Source organism: Scyliorhinus canicula, chromosome 19 (assembly GCF_902713615.1).
Source record: "Scyliorhinus canicula chromosome 19, sScyCan1.1, whole genome shotgun sequence".
In the NCBI taxonomy this organism is placed as follows: domain Eukaryota; kingdom Metazoa; phylum Chordata; class Chondrichthyes; order Carcharhiniformes; family Scyliorhinidae; genus Scyliorhinus; species Scyliorhinus canicula.
The window spans coordinates 97234420-97250492 of record NC_052164.1 but is presented as its reverse complement, the minus strand read 5'-3'; the positions used below and the strand labels follow the sequence as shown (position 1 = coordinate 97250492).

The following is a 16073-nucleotide window of genomic DNA, read 5'->3' as shown; positions in this document are numbered from 1 at the left end:
ATCTGCAACCCTAATTATTCACCTTCTTAATCACTAAAGCAAAGTGGGTTCTGAACTGTGACCCAAAGAAAATCTAGCTCCAATTACCCGTGGTTGTATTTGCCTGACAGGGGTTTGATTTTGTGCCCATAAGGGAATGTAAGAGCAGAATCATACATTGTGCGTTGCGTCAGAATCAGATATTGTGCATTGCATAGCATAACACAGGATCCTTATTACAATAGTGTGATCTCTGATTCCCGTGAGCTGTCTTCTGTTTAACAGGCTTTCATTGCACATCAGCCATCAGAATGCCACCTTTTATAGGGGATCCAACAGAAGCTGTAATTCAAAGGAAGGATGTCCTTGACCTGCAGCGTGAAACTCAGAAGCCTGTATAATTCCTCTTCAAATTACCTCAATTTATAGCCAGGCGCAGTTATATGGCATTTCCGCTTAAGAGCAGCTGCCTGCAAGTAGCCAAAGCAAGGGTGAAATTGTCTGCCTCGCAACATTGCAAATGTAAACTGTGATCGGGCAGAGAATTGGGGAAATCGACGTTCGCGCCTGGCTGATTCAGGCGCCATGATCCGGTCCTCCGCTGGCGGCGATAACGAGGTTTGCGACCAGGGCTGGCAGTGGCATACAAAGCCGGCATTGCCATGCATTTGAATGTGATCAGCAGGTTCGACACAGTGGGCTGGATTCTCTGTTTTGGAGACTTAAGTCCCCACGCCGGCGTGAAAACGGTGGTTTTTTACGCCAGGAAAACTGGCACAAAACAGCCACCGATTCGCCGTTTTGCTGGGGTCCAGCAGAGAGGCAGTGTAGCTGCCGATACGGCCCTGAGCATTTCCGGTTCCGTGGCCGTGCATGATCACGGCGGAGGCCTGCAGCACCGCGCCGTGCTTAATGCAGACTCAGCCCGCGGACACGGACCGCAAAGGTAGTGCCCACTTTGGCCGCTCGCGCGCCCCGGACCAGCCGACCACAGTGCCCCAGCCTCGAGTAAAGGCCCCGCCCCCGCAGATCGGCCCTCCCCCGACTGGGGCGGCGCCGGACTGAGTCCGCAACCACCACGCGAGGTTCCTGAATGGTGTGAGCACATGTAACCCACGCCGTCAGGAACTCGGCTGGGTGGGGACGGAGCATCACGGGGCCGGCCTCAGGCAATGGCCTGAGGCCGTGGATACTTCGCAAGGCCTACTCCTGGAGTACGCCACTTTTCAGGGGGTGGAGAATAAAAAAACCGGCGCCGCCCCCGATATTGGCGTCAAAACGGATTCTCCACCTCGTCGCCGAACGCGATTTCGGCGTCGGAGAGCGGACAATCCGGCCCAGTATGTTCCGCCCTGCCGCGATGCCCCTCTCCTGACAGGCGCAAATCTCCGTGCGCGTGAATTACCAAAAGTATCTACAAACGTGGACTGGGCGCCATGGCTACGGAGGGGGAGCGGGAAGCTAAAAAAACACAGAAAAACGTTTGAAAACTGTCAGGCTTGGTGGGGGTGGCTGCCCGGGCCGAGAGCAGTAGCGGGTAGTGACTTGGTGCCAATTCCGTGGACTTGACGTGTCCATCTCGGGTTCGGGGTGGCCTGGCTCAGACCTCCATTGCTGCAGTCTCCCTTTTAAATGCATCCCTTTGGTGCCACGTACAGGCTCCTGGCTGCTCACACTGCTGAGTGCTGCCTGTGTCGTTTGAATAATCAGAAGGCCTCTGGTCATCTGGGAGCCCACCCAGGCCACCCCTCTGGACACCCTCATCCCCCAGCTGTATCATCAGGGGCCAATCTCAATCAGGAGGTCACCAGGTATTGGCACTCCTCAGAAGCACTGCCCCATTGGACATGAAACAGGAGATCAGCAGAGATCAACCCAACCAGAGGACACCCGGACCCCGGCCTATGGAACCCACCCCCCCCCCTCCCCCGCACCGGTTCTCTGTCCCTCTCAGTGGGCCCCAGTGACCCCCAGCTCTCTGGAGAACCATTTATCTCCTCCTGGTGAGACTGGCATCGCTGACTGCCTCTGCCACCACCTCTCAGGCAGTGTTCAGGAGGGCAGGCTTGAGTCTGCGGCCCACCAATTCTCCGTTTTCCTGGGGGCTACCAGGGAGGGAATGCAGAGCTTGCAACTCTAGCTGCCGATACGGCCCTCAGCATTTCTGCTCTTCACTGGCATGGAGCAGTGAGTCCACCTCGGACTCTCGACCTTGGGGGGCAGGTCTTCTTTGAGCTATCCTGGTGGCTGTACTGAGTGTGTGGTAGGTGGGGTGCTTCAAATCAGCTGCCAGGCTCTTTGGCGTTATTTCTGGCCCCAGCAGTTAGAATGCCCAATGAGCTGGGAGTTACTTGAAATTCGCACCAGTAGAGTGCTCGCCCATTGCCATGTCCTGAATTGCTCCAGAAATAATGCCCCAAAAGGGAACGTGAACCACATGCTCTTTTGTCCTGGCATTAACGCTTAAGGCTGGATTCTTCATCGGCTGATGCCAGTACTGGAGTCCACGATGCGGATGAAAAATCGGGATCGCCGCCAGGCGTCGGTGAGAGCTTATCCAAACGCAATGTCCCGACCCCCACCCTTGCTGGTGCCAAGATCGAGGTCCACTCACTTGAGCAATTGGAATGTACTCAGTGCTTGGAATGCACTTACCTGTCTTTGGTGTGGTCAATGTATGTAAACATTGGGGTTTCACCACTTAGAGTCACTCATCCATGAAGGGAGATGAATGAATCAAACCTGCAGGTGGTGTGTGGAAGCTGTCAATCACTGACCACTACTAGATAGTTCTGAACGACTTGTAGCTAATGGATCTGAGGGGTTTAGACGCAGGTCACAAACATTCTTCTTCCAGGAATGGACATTTGTAGCTTCAAGCTAAGTGTTATAGCTATAATTATTTTCGCTTCCCCCGCCTGGGCTGCTCTATAGCTTCCAGACAGGGGTCTTTATTACAGGGGTCCCAGGGGGTGGGGGTGGGAGAGTTGGGTCGGGTAACCCTTGTACTTGGGTAAGGGTGGTCACCCGGGCAATCTGGGGGTGGGGGGCTGCTTTGCAGTGCGGAGAAGGGGGTGGTGGAAATACGGTTTGCGGTGCGGCGGGGTGTGGCCAGCCGTGGGACTTCACTATCGGGCCACCCGCTTAATACTGCGGCCCGCTAGTGGTATTCCCGAGGGAATCCCTCCTACTCCTCACCATGCATAAGCTTGCAGGGCAAGGGATACGGAACTGCATCCCGCTTTGCGCTCCCATGGGGATCGTAAAATGGGTGCAATTCTCCTCCGGCGGGAGAACATACTCCCAGATGGAGAATTCTGTCCCCAGTCTGCAACAGTGTTCATGACCAGTGAACGATGCCGGGGAAATATGCGGACATGAGGAGGAAGAAGAGTGAAGAGTTTTGGGGTGGAGAATGAATAATCCAGGTTCTGGACAATCCCCTGTGTTCCGCAGCAGATCGTAAAAGACAGATTTAGGCTGGAAAGTGAAGTAAAAGCCAGTGAAGTCACATTCAACATATTTTGATATTAAAGTTTCAATTGTTTAGTAATACATGTTTTTCTGGAGCCGCTTGGTGACAGTATTCGGAAGAAGATTCATTGGGTTAGTTGTTGTGCTGTTTGTACACCGGCGGATGGTGGGCTGTGTATAATTACTGCTTGGTCTTGGCTCCCAAGGTTTGACTGCTGGTGGAGAGAATCCTGCTGTTGTTCAACATGATTGAGTTTACTGAGCATTTGTTATTCCCGTTCAAACAACAGAAACTCAGGAATACAAGCCAGATCTATCTCAGCCCGAGGCAAACTGAGTTTCCTCACATTGTCATTTTGCTCTTTATTTGATGTAAAGCAGGATATATTGTACCAGTAAGGCTTGTACCATTCCATTTGGACTTGTACGCTGCACCACCCATTATTCGCGACTTGTTCGACACCCATCTGCTTCGATCCTGTCGACACTGAATCATAATCACCCCTCACTCCAATTGCACTGTCCACCAGAGGATTAATTTCGAACATCCTCTTTCTCGTTTTTAAATGCCTCCATGTGGTCGCTCCACCCTAACTTTGGTAATCTCCTCCAGCCTTACATTGCGCTCCCCATGTCCTACAGCCTTCCAATTTTGAACTTTAATACTCCCCCACATCCTGCATTGCATTATTGGTTCAGAGCCGTCTGTTGCCTAATCCCTGTCCACATCGCCATCCCCCACCTATTCCACTTTCCACTCCATCTTTCGAAACCTTTTTGAAACCTAGCTTTGAGATGGAGGATTGGTATCTTCCTCTCACTCACGTGTCTTGGTGTCTGTTCTTTTATTGCTGTTATCTGTAATTCCCCCCCCCCCCCCCAATCCCTGCTCCTGCTCTTGTTATGGGCCAGAGTGTATCATGGAGTTCTCCTGACCCACAATTTTTAATAGATTGTGTTATGGGGCGCACACGGCCCACTCTACAGGTGTGGTACAGCAGAAATGGAAAAGTATTTTTTAAAGCAAAACAATGTTTATTTTATGAACTCAAGTTAACCTTTTTAAAACATACAGTGAACATCTTGGCAACCATCAATTAAAATACAACCCACAAAGAATACAACACTAAGTAATGCTTAATAACTTCCCAAACAACATTCAGAAGACAGAAGAAACACCTTTCAACAGAAGCACATTAGGTTTACATTCACTACTGAGAACATTTCTAATTCGGAATTCACCCAATGATCAAGAGATAGGCTTTTGATGGCAGAGAGAACAGCAGTACACCTGCTTGGTCTGAAAATGAAACTAAAACACACCCTGCATCAAACAACCTAAAACAAAAGCAAAAAGCTAACAGACAGCCTAGCTCCACCCACTCTCTGACATCACTGCAGTAATATGAGCAGCCAAACATTTCTTAAAGCGACATTCTCATGACACTCTCCCCCTAAGGATAGAATGGTGATATATTAATGCAAGTAGATGTGTCACTTGAGAGTCTTTCCCAGTAGTGTCTAGTTAAGGAACGCTTAGGTTCTTTATTCTGTGATCATAATACAAGGTATACACGGCATTGCTAAGACAGCACCTGGAGGATTGTGCACAGTTTTGGTCCCCTTATTTGAGGAAAGATGTAGTGGCATTGGAGGCAGTTCAGAGGAGGTTCACTAGATTGATTCCAGATTTGAGGGGTTTGTCGCATGAGAAGAGATTGAACAGTTTAGGCCCATACTCTTTAGAGTTTAGAAGAATGAGGGGAGATCTAATTGAGGTATAAAGGATGGGATTCTCCGCGAACCGGCGGGGCACCTTCAGGGGCTAGGCCGGCACCGGAGTGTTGCCAGCTGGCGCGGAACGGCTTGGCACCCCGCCAACTGGCGCGAAGGGCCTCAGCCGGTTGGCGCATGCGCGGGAGCGCCAGCGTGTGCTGGCGTCATCCCAGTGCATGCGCAGGAGGGTTCTTCTCTGCACCGGCCATGGCGGAGGTTGACAGCGGCCGGTGCGGAGGGAAAGTGCCCCCACGGCACAGGCCCGCCCGTGGATCGGTGGGTCCCGATGTGGGGCCAGGCCACCGTGGGGGCCCCCCTTGGGGCCAGATCCCCCTGCGCCCCACCCCCCCCCCTCCCGAAGACTCCGCAGGCCACCCGTGAAGCCAGGTCCCGCGGTAAGGATCTGTTGTGATTTACGCCGGCGGGACCGGCCAAAAGCGGGCTCATCGCGGGCCGGAGAATCGGCAGGGGGCGGGGCTGCCAACGGCCCCTGACCAGCGCGGCGCGATTCCCACCCCTGTCAAAACCCCGGCGCCGGAGATTTCGGCAGCCAGCAGGGTCGGGATTCACGCCCCCCCCCCCCCCCCCCCCGGCGATTCTCCGACCCGGTGGAGGGTCGGAGAATCCTGCCCCATAGTCTAAGAATAAGAGGTAGCAAATTTAAAATAGATTTGAGGAAAAAACTACTTCTCCCAAAGGATTGTGAATCTGTGGAATTCGCTACCCCAGAGTGCGGTGGATGCTGGGACAGTGAGTAAATTTAAGGAGGAGTTAGACAGATTTTTAATTTGTAATGTGTTGAAGGGTTTGGAGAACGGGCAGGACGGTGGAGTTAAGGCCAGGATGGGATCAGCCATGATCACATTGAGGGTTAACGTTTCGAGTCCGATGACTCTTTGTCAAAGCTCAGACCTGTTGAGATTTTCCAGCATTTTCTCTTTCGTTTCAGATTCCAGCATCCGCAGTAATTTGCTTTTATCACATTGAGTGTGTTAGGCTCGGGAGGCTAAATTGCCGACTCCGGCTCCTCGGTCATGTGTTGTAGGGAGGAGATGCCCTGGCTGATTTCGTAATCCAGCTCCTGGCCTGTAACATTGTAGGTAGCAGATGAGGAACATATCAGCCATGATGGGCCAAATGGCCTAATTCTGCTCCTATATCCGGGGAATTGAGGGCTTGAATCTCTTTGTTTCAGTTCGATATTAATCACAATAGCTAAGGTTTGCTGTCTCATCTCTCAGTGCCAATGCTTGGGGCAAGGTTGCTTGATTGCAAACACTGTCAGTGTCACAAACAACATCTCTAATACTATAAGAGCTCAGAGAGGACAAATGGGGGGAGGGACCATTATGACAGAAAAGGTATCATTGGAATTCTGTAACACATCTTCATGGACCAGCTCAATTAGACAGCAGTTCAGTAATTTTATTTATGGATGAATTTTCAGTTCTCACACGGAGCATAATTAATTTGCTCATCAGTAACACGCAAATCGTTGCAGATCCGGACATGACAAGCTGATTATGTCTCCGCGCAATCATCAGGGGCTGACTCATTCCAAGAAGAACCCGTCCTTGCTGAGAAATTTGTTGTCATGGAATCATAGAACCTCTACAGTGCAGAATGAGGCCATTCAGCCCGTCGAGTGTGCACCGGCCCTCTGAAAGAGCACACTGCCGAGGCCCACTCCCCGTAACCCCACCTAACCCACACGTCTTTGGACTGTGGGAGGGAACCAGAGCACCCGGGGGAAACCCTTTGCAGACACGGGGAGGACGTGCAAATTTAGACAGTCACCTGAGGATGGAATTGAACCTGGGTTCCTGGTGCTGTGAGGCAGCGGTGCTAACCACTGTGCCACGTGATAATGTGGGGAAATGTGAATGTGATCACTTCGACAGCCTCTGGGTGTCCAATAGCAATGTACAGTGAGACAGTCATGATAGCAGCCACCCAGCATGCTTTGTCATTAATCCTTACAATCACATTGGCTGGATAGAGGATTGTTGAGCTGACAGGAAACAGCGAGTAGGCATAAATGGGTCATTTTCAGGTTGATAAGGTGATGGGTGTGATCAGTGCTGGGGCCTCAATTATTTCCAATTTATATCAACGATTGTTTAAAGGGACCCAAGGTTTTGCTAAATCTGCTGATGACACAAAGATAGGTAGGAAAGTAAGTTGTGAAGTGGACAGAAGGCCCCTGCATTGGAACATAGATAGGCTATGTGAGTGGGCAGAAAATTGGCAAATGGAGTACAATGTGAATTTGATCACTTCAACAGGTTCTGGGTGCGCTGATACATGGAACGCACAGTGCAGAAGGAGGCCATTTGGCCCATCGAGTCTGCACTCACCCAATTAAGCCCTCACTTTCACCCTATCCCCATAACCCAGTCACTAAGGGCAATTTATCACAGCCAATCCACCTAACCTGCACGTCTTTCGACTGTGGGAGGAAACCGGAGCACCCGGAGGAAACCCACGCAGGCATGGAGAGAACGTGCAAACTCCGCACAGACAGTGACCCAGCGGGGAATCGAACCTGGGACCCTGACGATGTGATGCCACAGCGCTATCCACCTATGCTACCCACAAATGCATGTATCACAAAAGGTAAAGCAAGTGACTCGAAAGGCAAATTAAATATTGTCATTTATTGAAAGGAGAATTTTTTAAAAATAAATTTAGATTACCCAATTCATTTTGTCCAATTCAGGGACAATTTAGCGTGGCCAATCCACCTACCTTGCACATCTTTGGGTTGTGGGGGCAAAACCCACCCAAACACAGGGAGAATGTGCAAACTCCACACAGACAGTGACCCAGAGCCGGAATCGAACCTGAGACCTCAGCGCTGTGAGACAGCAGTGCTAACCCACTGTGTCACCGTGCTGCCCTGTTTATTGAAAGGAGAATTGATATACAAGTAGGGATGTTTTGTTACAGTTGTGCAAACAAATCCCGCAGAAGGAGTTTCCCATTTAGGAGAATGTTTTCCTCTCAAGAGGTTGTGAGTCTTTGGAACCCTTTCCCAGAGAGTGGTGGAGGTGGAGTCATTGAAATTTTTTAAGGCAGCGGTAGACAGAACCTTGACTAACAAGGGAGCCCAGGCTTATGGGGGAGTGAGGCAGACTGGAAAGTCGAGTTGAGGCCACAATAAGATCATTTTATGAATGGCCGAGCATGCACGAGGGGCTGAATGGTCTGCTTGTTCGTATAGAATCTGACAGTACAGAAAGACTGTACAACCACTCGACACATGAAAGGAAATCTCCACCTTTTTCTTTTTACTGGTTTTGTGAATTATTTTAAATCCGAGTCAATTACTCCTGGTTTACCAACCCACTTCCCAGGGGAAAATGTTACTCCCTAATTGCTCGGTCCAAACTTCCCACAATTTTGAATAACTCGATGAGCTCTCTCAACCTGCCCCATTCTAAGGAGAACCATTGTATAATCTCCAGTCTCTCCACATAATAGTGTTCTAGTAATATGTTTTTATAGTGTTCTCATAGTATGTTTTTGTTTTAGAGCGGTTGCTGAAACATTTTTAAAAATAAATTTAGAGTACCCAATTTTTTTTTCCAATTAAGGGGCAATTTAGCGTGGCCAATCCACCTACCCTGCACATCTTTGGGTTGTGGGGCGAAACCCATGGAAACACGGGGAGAATGTGCAAACTCCACATGGTCACTGACCCAGAGCCGGGATCGAACCTGGGACCTCTGCGCCCTGAGGCAGCAGTGCTAACCACTGCGCCACCGTGCTGCCCCCGGTTGCTGAAACATGCTTAGTTTAAAACACAAACAAACCGTTGCTTCGCTAACTCCCCCTCACACCCTTGCCCCCCCCCACGCACATCCCCACTCAACCCCACCGCACACTTCCCCCACTCACACACTTCACCCACTCACCCCCCCCCCCCCCCCCCCCCCGCCCGTGGGAGTCGGTATTAGGGTTATTACGGTACCCAGGTTGAGGCTGTAAGACCATTGGTGTGGGAGGTAACTGAGGCAGCAATATCATTGGTGAAGTCTGCCTGCTGGTTCTGCCCAGTAAGGCGGAGTATAAGAGTCTGTGTCTCCCCAGCTGCTGCATTCTGTACCTGTGCTGCTGGGGGAAACATCTAGTCCAATAAAGCCTTCAGTTGTACTCCAATCTCGCTTCGAGAGTTATTGATCATACATCATCCCCCCACAAACACTTCCTCCACTCACCCCCCACACACTTCCCCCACTCACCCCTGCCACACACTTGCCCCACTCACCCCCCCACACACACTTCCCCCACTCACCTCCCACACAGCTCCCCCACTCACCGCCCCATACACTTCCCTCACTCACATCCTCACACCCTTGCCCTCCCACCCCCCACACACTTCCCCCACTCACCTCCCCCACACACTTCACCCACTCACCACCCCGCACACCTCCCTCACTCACACCCTCACACCCTTGCCCTCCCACCCCCCCCACACACACTTCCCCCATTCCCCTCACACCCTTGCCCCCACACACTTTCCCTAATCACCCCGCCCACACACTTCCCCCACACACTTCCCCACACATTTCCCCCACGCACACACTTCCCGCACTCACTCCCTTTACACCCCCACTGACACACTTCCCTCACTCACACCCTCATACCCTTCCCCCACACCCCCCTCACACACTTCTCCCACACACACCCCCCTCTCACCCTTGCCCCCCCACACATACTTCCCCCATTCACACACCCCTCACACTCTTCCCCCACCCACCCTCCTCACACCCTTCCCCCACTTTATTTTCATTTAATATACTTTTTTTAATGAGAAGTGGTAAACAAGGAACAGCTGTATTGGTAAACAGAGTGGGATTCACTTTCTTGCCAACTCTACCTTTCACTATGCTTTTCATATTGCCACTAAATATTCTGAGTAGATCAATATCGAGACTTAGATTCCTGGCACAGGGCAATGATGTCATCTTCTTTCCATCTCTGAAGTGCTGGAGAATTTTCAGACATTAATCGACGAACAAAATGTGCTTCTACGCTGAGATTTACTTTGCTCTTAGCAACTAATTGAATCGTCCAAATTTTGTCCGGTTGAAATAAAGCAAAGTGTTTAACAGCTGACCAACAGGCCTGCCATCAGAAGTTTAATTGCATTGTGAAATCTCACCGTGAGGTATTACAGGGAAACGTCTTACAGAAGTTAAGATCTTGAAAGGAAACCTCATCTTCAATTCGATGTAAAAGTCCTTGGGACTACTTTGGAATATTAGCACAATCCAGCTGAAATGGGGGTCAAAGAGACCACACTGAGTGGGGGGCAATAATTCACCTGTGATTTTCCCCGATTTGGCGAATTAGAGGGCAGAGTGTAGGCCAATTAACGATGGTGGTGGGGGGAGGGGGATGGAGGGGGGGGGGGGAAGGATTTCTCTAAGCTGGAGAGCCAATAGGCTAAATGTTCAGCCTCCGATATCTCTGGACCAGCACGGTAGCACAGTGGTTAGCACTGTTGCTTCACCGCTCCAGGATCCCAGGTTCGATTCCCGGCTTGGGTCACTTTCAGTGCGGAGTCGGCACGTTCTCCCCGTGTATGCGTGGGTTTCCTCCGGGTGCTCCAGTTTCTTTCCACAGTCTAAAGATGTGCAGGTTATGTGGATTGGTCATGCTAAATTTGCCCTTAGTGTCCAAGGGGGTTGGGTGGGGTTACTGGGTAACAGGGACAGGATGGAGGTATAGGCTGGGGTGGGGTGCGCTCCAGTGCAGACTTTATGGGCCGAATGGCCTCCTTCTGCACTGTAAATTCTATGATTCTACAGATAGACACACAGTTGCAGCTAGGGTCATGGGGCAGTGATCAGGATAATGACTGATATCCCCCTGCAGCCAACCCTTTCCTCAATTCCGGAATGTCGAGGTTATTCAGACTGCCCATACCGCCCAACTTGACATTGAACCTATCGAAAGAGCCACCAGGACAGGGCAGCTAGTTCTGAGCAAAAGGAAAAGGCATCTTGTTGCTGACAGTGATGTACTAATATTCGACAATCTTCAGCCAGATACCATTCGGAAGCCACCAGCTCAAAGCAACCCGGAAAGACTGTTTAGTCCAAATGTTAAGGCTGACCACTTCTGACCAATCAGCGTTCCACTCCATATTACATGGTTGAGTTAGCAGCCTTGATATAAAGTAAAGAGGCTCTAAATGAGAGAAACAAGTCTCAGAATATTCTTCCTTACTCTAATGTAAGGACATTTTCAATATTTTTGTAAACCAGAGTTTAAACGATGGTTTCACTTTAACTGTGCAGCTCAATAAATTGTAAATATTTATTGCCTTTGCAATTCCCAGCTCTCTAGGCAGTTGACTAAATAGCCTTCCGATACTGATCTATAATTGGCTTCTTATGGATGCCTGAGGCGAACGACTGAATTTCAGTTTTTACTCCCCAGTTGCCATTCTGCTTTTCCCCATAAAGTGGGCACGAGCTTCACGAGAAATGCCCTGCGTCAATTTCATCTTGATCACAGCAAGCAAAGGGTTGTCATAGATGTTTACAACATGGAAACAGGCCCTTCGGCCCAGCTTGTCCATGCCGCCCAGTTTCTATCACTAAGTGAGTCCCACTTACCTGCATTTGACCCATATCCCTCTATACCCACCCTGCCCATGTAACTGTCTAACTGTTTTGTAAAGGAAAAAATCATACCCGCCTCTACCAACGTTCCAGATGCTCACCACCCTCTGTGTGGAAAAATTTCCCCTCTGGTCTCTTTTGTATCTCTCCTCTCTCACCTTAAACCTATGCCCTCTAGTTCTAGACTCCTTTACCTTTTGGAAAAGATGTTGACTATCTACTTTATCTAAGCTCCTCATTATTTTATAGATCTCTATGAGATCACCCCTAAGCCTCCTACACTCCAGGGAAAAGAGTCCCAGCCTATGCAGCCTCTCCTTATAACTGAGACCATTAAGTCCTGGTGGCATCCTTGTAAATCTCTTCTGCACTCTTTCTAGTTTAACAATATCCTTCCTGTAATAGGGTGCCCAGAACTGAACACAGTATTCCACGTGTGGACTTACCAATATCTTGTACAACTTCAACAAGACGTCCCAACTCCTGTATTCAATATTCTGACCTATAAAACCCAGCATGGAGAATGCCTTCTTCACCACCCTGTCCACCTGCGGCTCCACCTTCAAGGAGCTGTGAACCTGTACCCCCTAGATCCCTTTGTTCTGTAACTCTCCCCAACTCCCTACCATTAACTGAGTACGTCCTGCCCTGATTTGATCTACCAATATGCAGCACCTCACATTTATCCAAATTAAACTCCATCGGCCCGCTGGCCCAGTTGGCCAAGATCCTGGTCTTCACTATCCACTAGGCCACCAATCTTGGTGTCATCTGCAAACAATGACAAAATGTCCACACCAAATTAAAAAGCAACATCGGATTGTTCAAACACTATTCAGCTGCCATGGGTATTCTGTTAATCGGTGATATGTTGGCAGCATCGGTGGTACGATCACAGATTTGTTTGATATGCCGAGGCAAGGTGGTAATCTGATCCCAAGTCAGTTGATGAAATATGAAACGAGACACAAATTTGTTTTTGCACAGTTCCTTAATTTGCATTACAAATGTCTGCCTCCGATCCAGTACCCAGTGTCCCAGCGGTCTCTCTTTCTAAGTGCTCTGAGTACTTAATGAAACAATGCCCTTCACCTACGTATTTCAGCAATGTAATTGATACACTATTAACGTGAGAGGGCAAAGGTTCAAGTTGTGAAGGGGAATTTTAGGGGAGATTCCAGGAGGAAGTGTTCCTTTGCGTTGCTCAAAAAACAGGAACTGTGAGTGAAGCCATTTCATTAGGAACCCAGCTACATGCGACAGTGGGACACACTGTTATTCGTAAACAGAAGATAAACACCTTCTGAACCAAATTTATGGTGATGTAATCTCAGCTCGTTTGAGGGAATTTTAATTAAAATAAAGGGGCTGGGCTAGCTCAGTTGGCTGGACAGCTGGTTCGTTATGCGGAGCGACGCCAACAGCGCGGGTTCAATTCCCGTACCGGCTGAGGTTATTCTTCTCAACCTTGCCCCTCTTTTGAAGCTTAGTCACTGATGCAGCGGAAGGAATTTGACAGTTAAATTGTGATAGCCAGGTGCCAGAACCAATCAGTTAACTTGCTTTTAGATGATGATGGTTGAGGGATATATGGCTGAGTTAATTGGGGATAATTACGTTGGCCTTAGTAAGACTCACTTTAATAAAATGTGTTCATAGGATGTGGGCCGCTGACAAAGATTGAATCAATTGTTAGTTTACGGAGGCTGGAAATATTTCACCCCCCCACCCCAGGGCACGTTTTCCCACGGTGGAGGGAGCTCGCCATGGTCCACCAGTGGAATCTTCCGGTCCTGCCCAAGTCGTCCGGAAATTCCGCACAAAAGACGTTTCACATCCACATGGGCGGGCAGACCTTCGTTTAATGCCTCATCCTAAACACGTCCCCTCTCTCGATGCTACACTGGGACGCTGCTCCGAATTGCGTGCTCAACTCACTGGAGTGGGACTTGAACCCACAACTTGTGACTCCGAGCAAAAGTGCTACCCGTTGATATTCACGGATTTATTAAGCTTCTGATAATTATTTACCTTGCCTCAGCAATGTGCTTTACCCTCGCCCTCAGAAGAACATCCTGCATTGTACCCGTCTGACCTTTCCATTCCCCAGACTACATCCTTCTGGAATGTTACTCACAATTTATTGATAATGCAACAGCAACGGGAACATTGTAACTAAGAGTCAAGGACAAGATTGGCTAGTCCCTTCTCATAGGCTGTGTACCACCTTTGTCAATCCTGAATTCAAATAAATGTCTATGGCATGAATAAATGAAGTGCTAACCTGCTTTCCAGTACGTTGAATGCCACGCTCTTGTCACGCATATTTTAACTTTTGTATCTTAGGGTACAAGACTCTCCTAAAATGCCTATCGGGAAGGTTCTGCAGTCGGGAACTCATCGGGATTATGGGTCCTTCAGGTGCGGGGAAATCAACCTTCATGAACATTCTGGCAGGATACAGGTGAGTCTTAAAAATAATGGATCCTTACCAGGAGGCTGGTGTAGAACATAAACATGACTGTGGACGTATTGGGACCAATATGGCTGGTTTCCGTGCTGTTGGTTATAATGACGAACGGAAATGGTAATTTTTAACACTGCCTTCTTATTCCTTGCAGGAAAACGGGGATGAAAGGCCAAATCCTGGTCAATGGGCAGCCTCGGGACCTGCGAACCTTCAGGAAGATGTCCTGTTACATCATGCAAGATGACATGCTGCTCCCGCACCTCACCGTTCTGGAAGCCATGATGGTACGTGGCCAGCACAGACACGCCATTTCCCATCTGCCCCATAGCTACCACAACCTGCATTTTGCACAGTCTCTGTAATGTGATAAAATGGTCCCCAGGGACTTGACAGGGAAATCGGCAGAACAATAAACTGACCCTGAGTCGAGGAGGGAGACATTAGGATGAGCGCAATGCCAGGTTTTACAGAGCTGCTTAACGGAGGCCAGGCAGAGAAATTTAGAGAGGGAATTGCAGAGCTTGGTGCCGAGATTGCTGAGGGCTTGGCCACCGATGGCGGAGTGAAGGAAGTGACACTGGACAAGAGGCGAGAGTGTGAGCAGCTCGGAGATTTTGGAGGGTTGTGAGTCTTCAGGGATTGTGAAACGGACTCCACGGAGAATTTTCACTTTGAGGCATCAAAAGAGCAACAAAACTCTAATTGGGGAGAAGTCTTACACTCTGGGGAATGTATCATCAGTGGGAACCATTTTTATTTACCCCACATTTTAAATACTGACAAGATGGAGAGCAATGCTGGATTTAACCCCATGTACCTTTATCCTCTATTGAAGTCAATGGCAGCAACATTGGACTGTGTAAAGATGGGAAAGGTGATTGGTGCTATGTGGGTTCAATAGGAACGGGGAGATCTCAGCGTCAATGATCTGGGAGGCGCCAAAGGCGGCGGTAAGGGGCGAGATCATCTCGATAAACTCAATTGGACAGGGGGGCGAGAGAGGAACGGCAGGGGCTGGCAGGGAAGTCTTTGAGGTGGATGGGAAGTATGCGGAGGATCCGACTCCAGAACGTCTGGTGAGGAGAAAGGAATTGCAGGTGAGGTTTGACCTTGTGTCCACAGGAAAGGCGGTTCGGCAGTGGGGGGTAGTATTTGAAGATGGGGAGAAGGCCAGTTGCTAGCTGGCAGGCCAGCGCTGGCAGCAGGTAGGTACACGAGAGATTGTATGGGTCTGGGATGGGCCAGGAGAGCTGGTGGCATCCCATGAGCATGTGAACAAGGTTTTTGAGGAGTTTTGTAAAAATCTGTACAGGTCAAAGTCCCTGGGGAATGAGTCGAATATGAGGGATTTTTTGGGGGGGGCTGGAGTGTGGTGTAAAACAAGCACCCCAGCTGATCAGGTGAGCTTCTCCATTCCGAAGCAGAGGAATATTGGGCTCGAAACGTTAACTCTGCATCTCTCTCCACAGATGCTGCCAGGTCTGCTGACTTGTTCCGGAATTTTCTGTTTTAATTTCAAGCTGTTCCGCAGACCTGTTAGTTTAAAGTTACCCTCTATTTCACTTTTCGGTGAACCTTTTCACCCCTACACATTATTCCACTGTTTGTAGGGCTCCAGTTTTTAAAATATTTAAAGAAAGTAAATAATTTCCTATTTGAGGCCAAACCTCTGCTGCCTTGGGTCAGAGCCGATGAAGTCTGGTCCGGTTGCCAATCAAATGGATTTCTTCCCCCAATGC

General features: G+C 49.4%; 1 protein-coding gene across 4 annotated transcripts in view; it reads left to right on the top strand.

Annotated features, from left to right (window-relative positions):
* The window catches only part of abcg4a (ATP-binding cassette, sub-family G (WHITE), member 4a), a 162469-nt gene that overhangs the window by 91476 nt on the left and 54920 nt on the right, over window positions 1-16073 (top strand). For all 4 annotated transcript variants that reach the window (XM_038779898.1, XM_038779899.1, XM_038779902.1 and 1 more), the window contains 2 exons: window positions 14211-14328; window positions 14486-14618. In XM_038779898.1, coding sequence (XP_038635826.1) covers window positions 14211-14328; window positions 14486-14618 — 251 coding nt within the window. The remainder of the gene's footprint in view (window positions 1-14210; window positions 14329-14485; window positions 14619-16073) is intronic.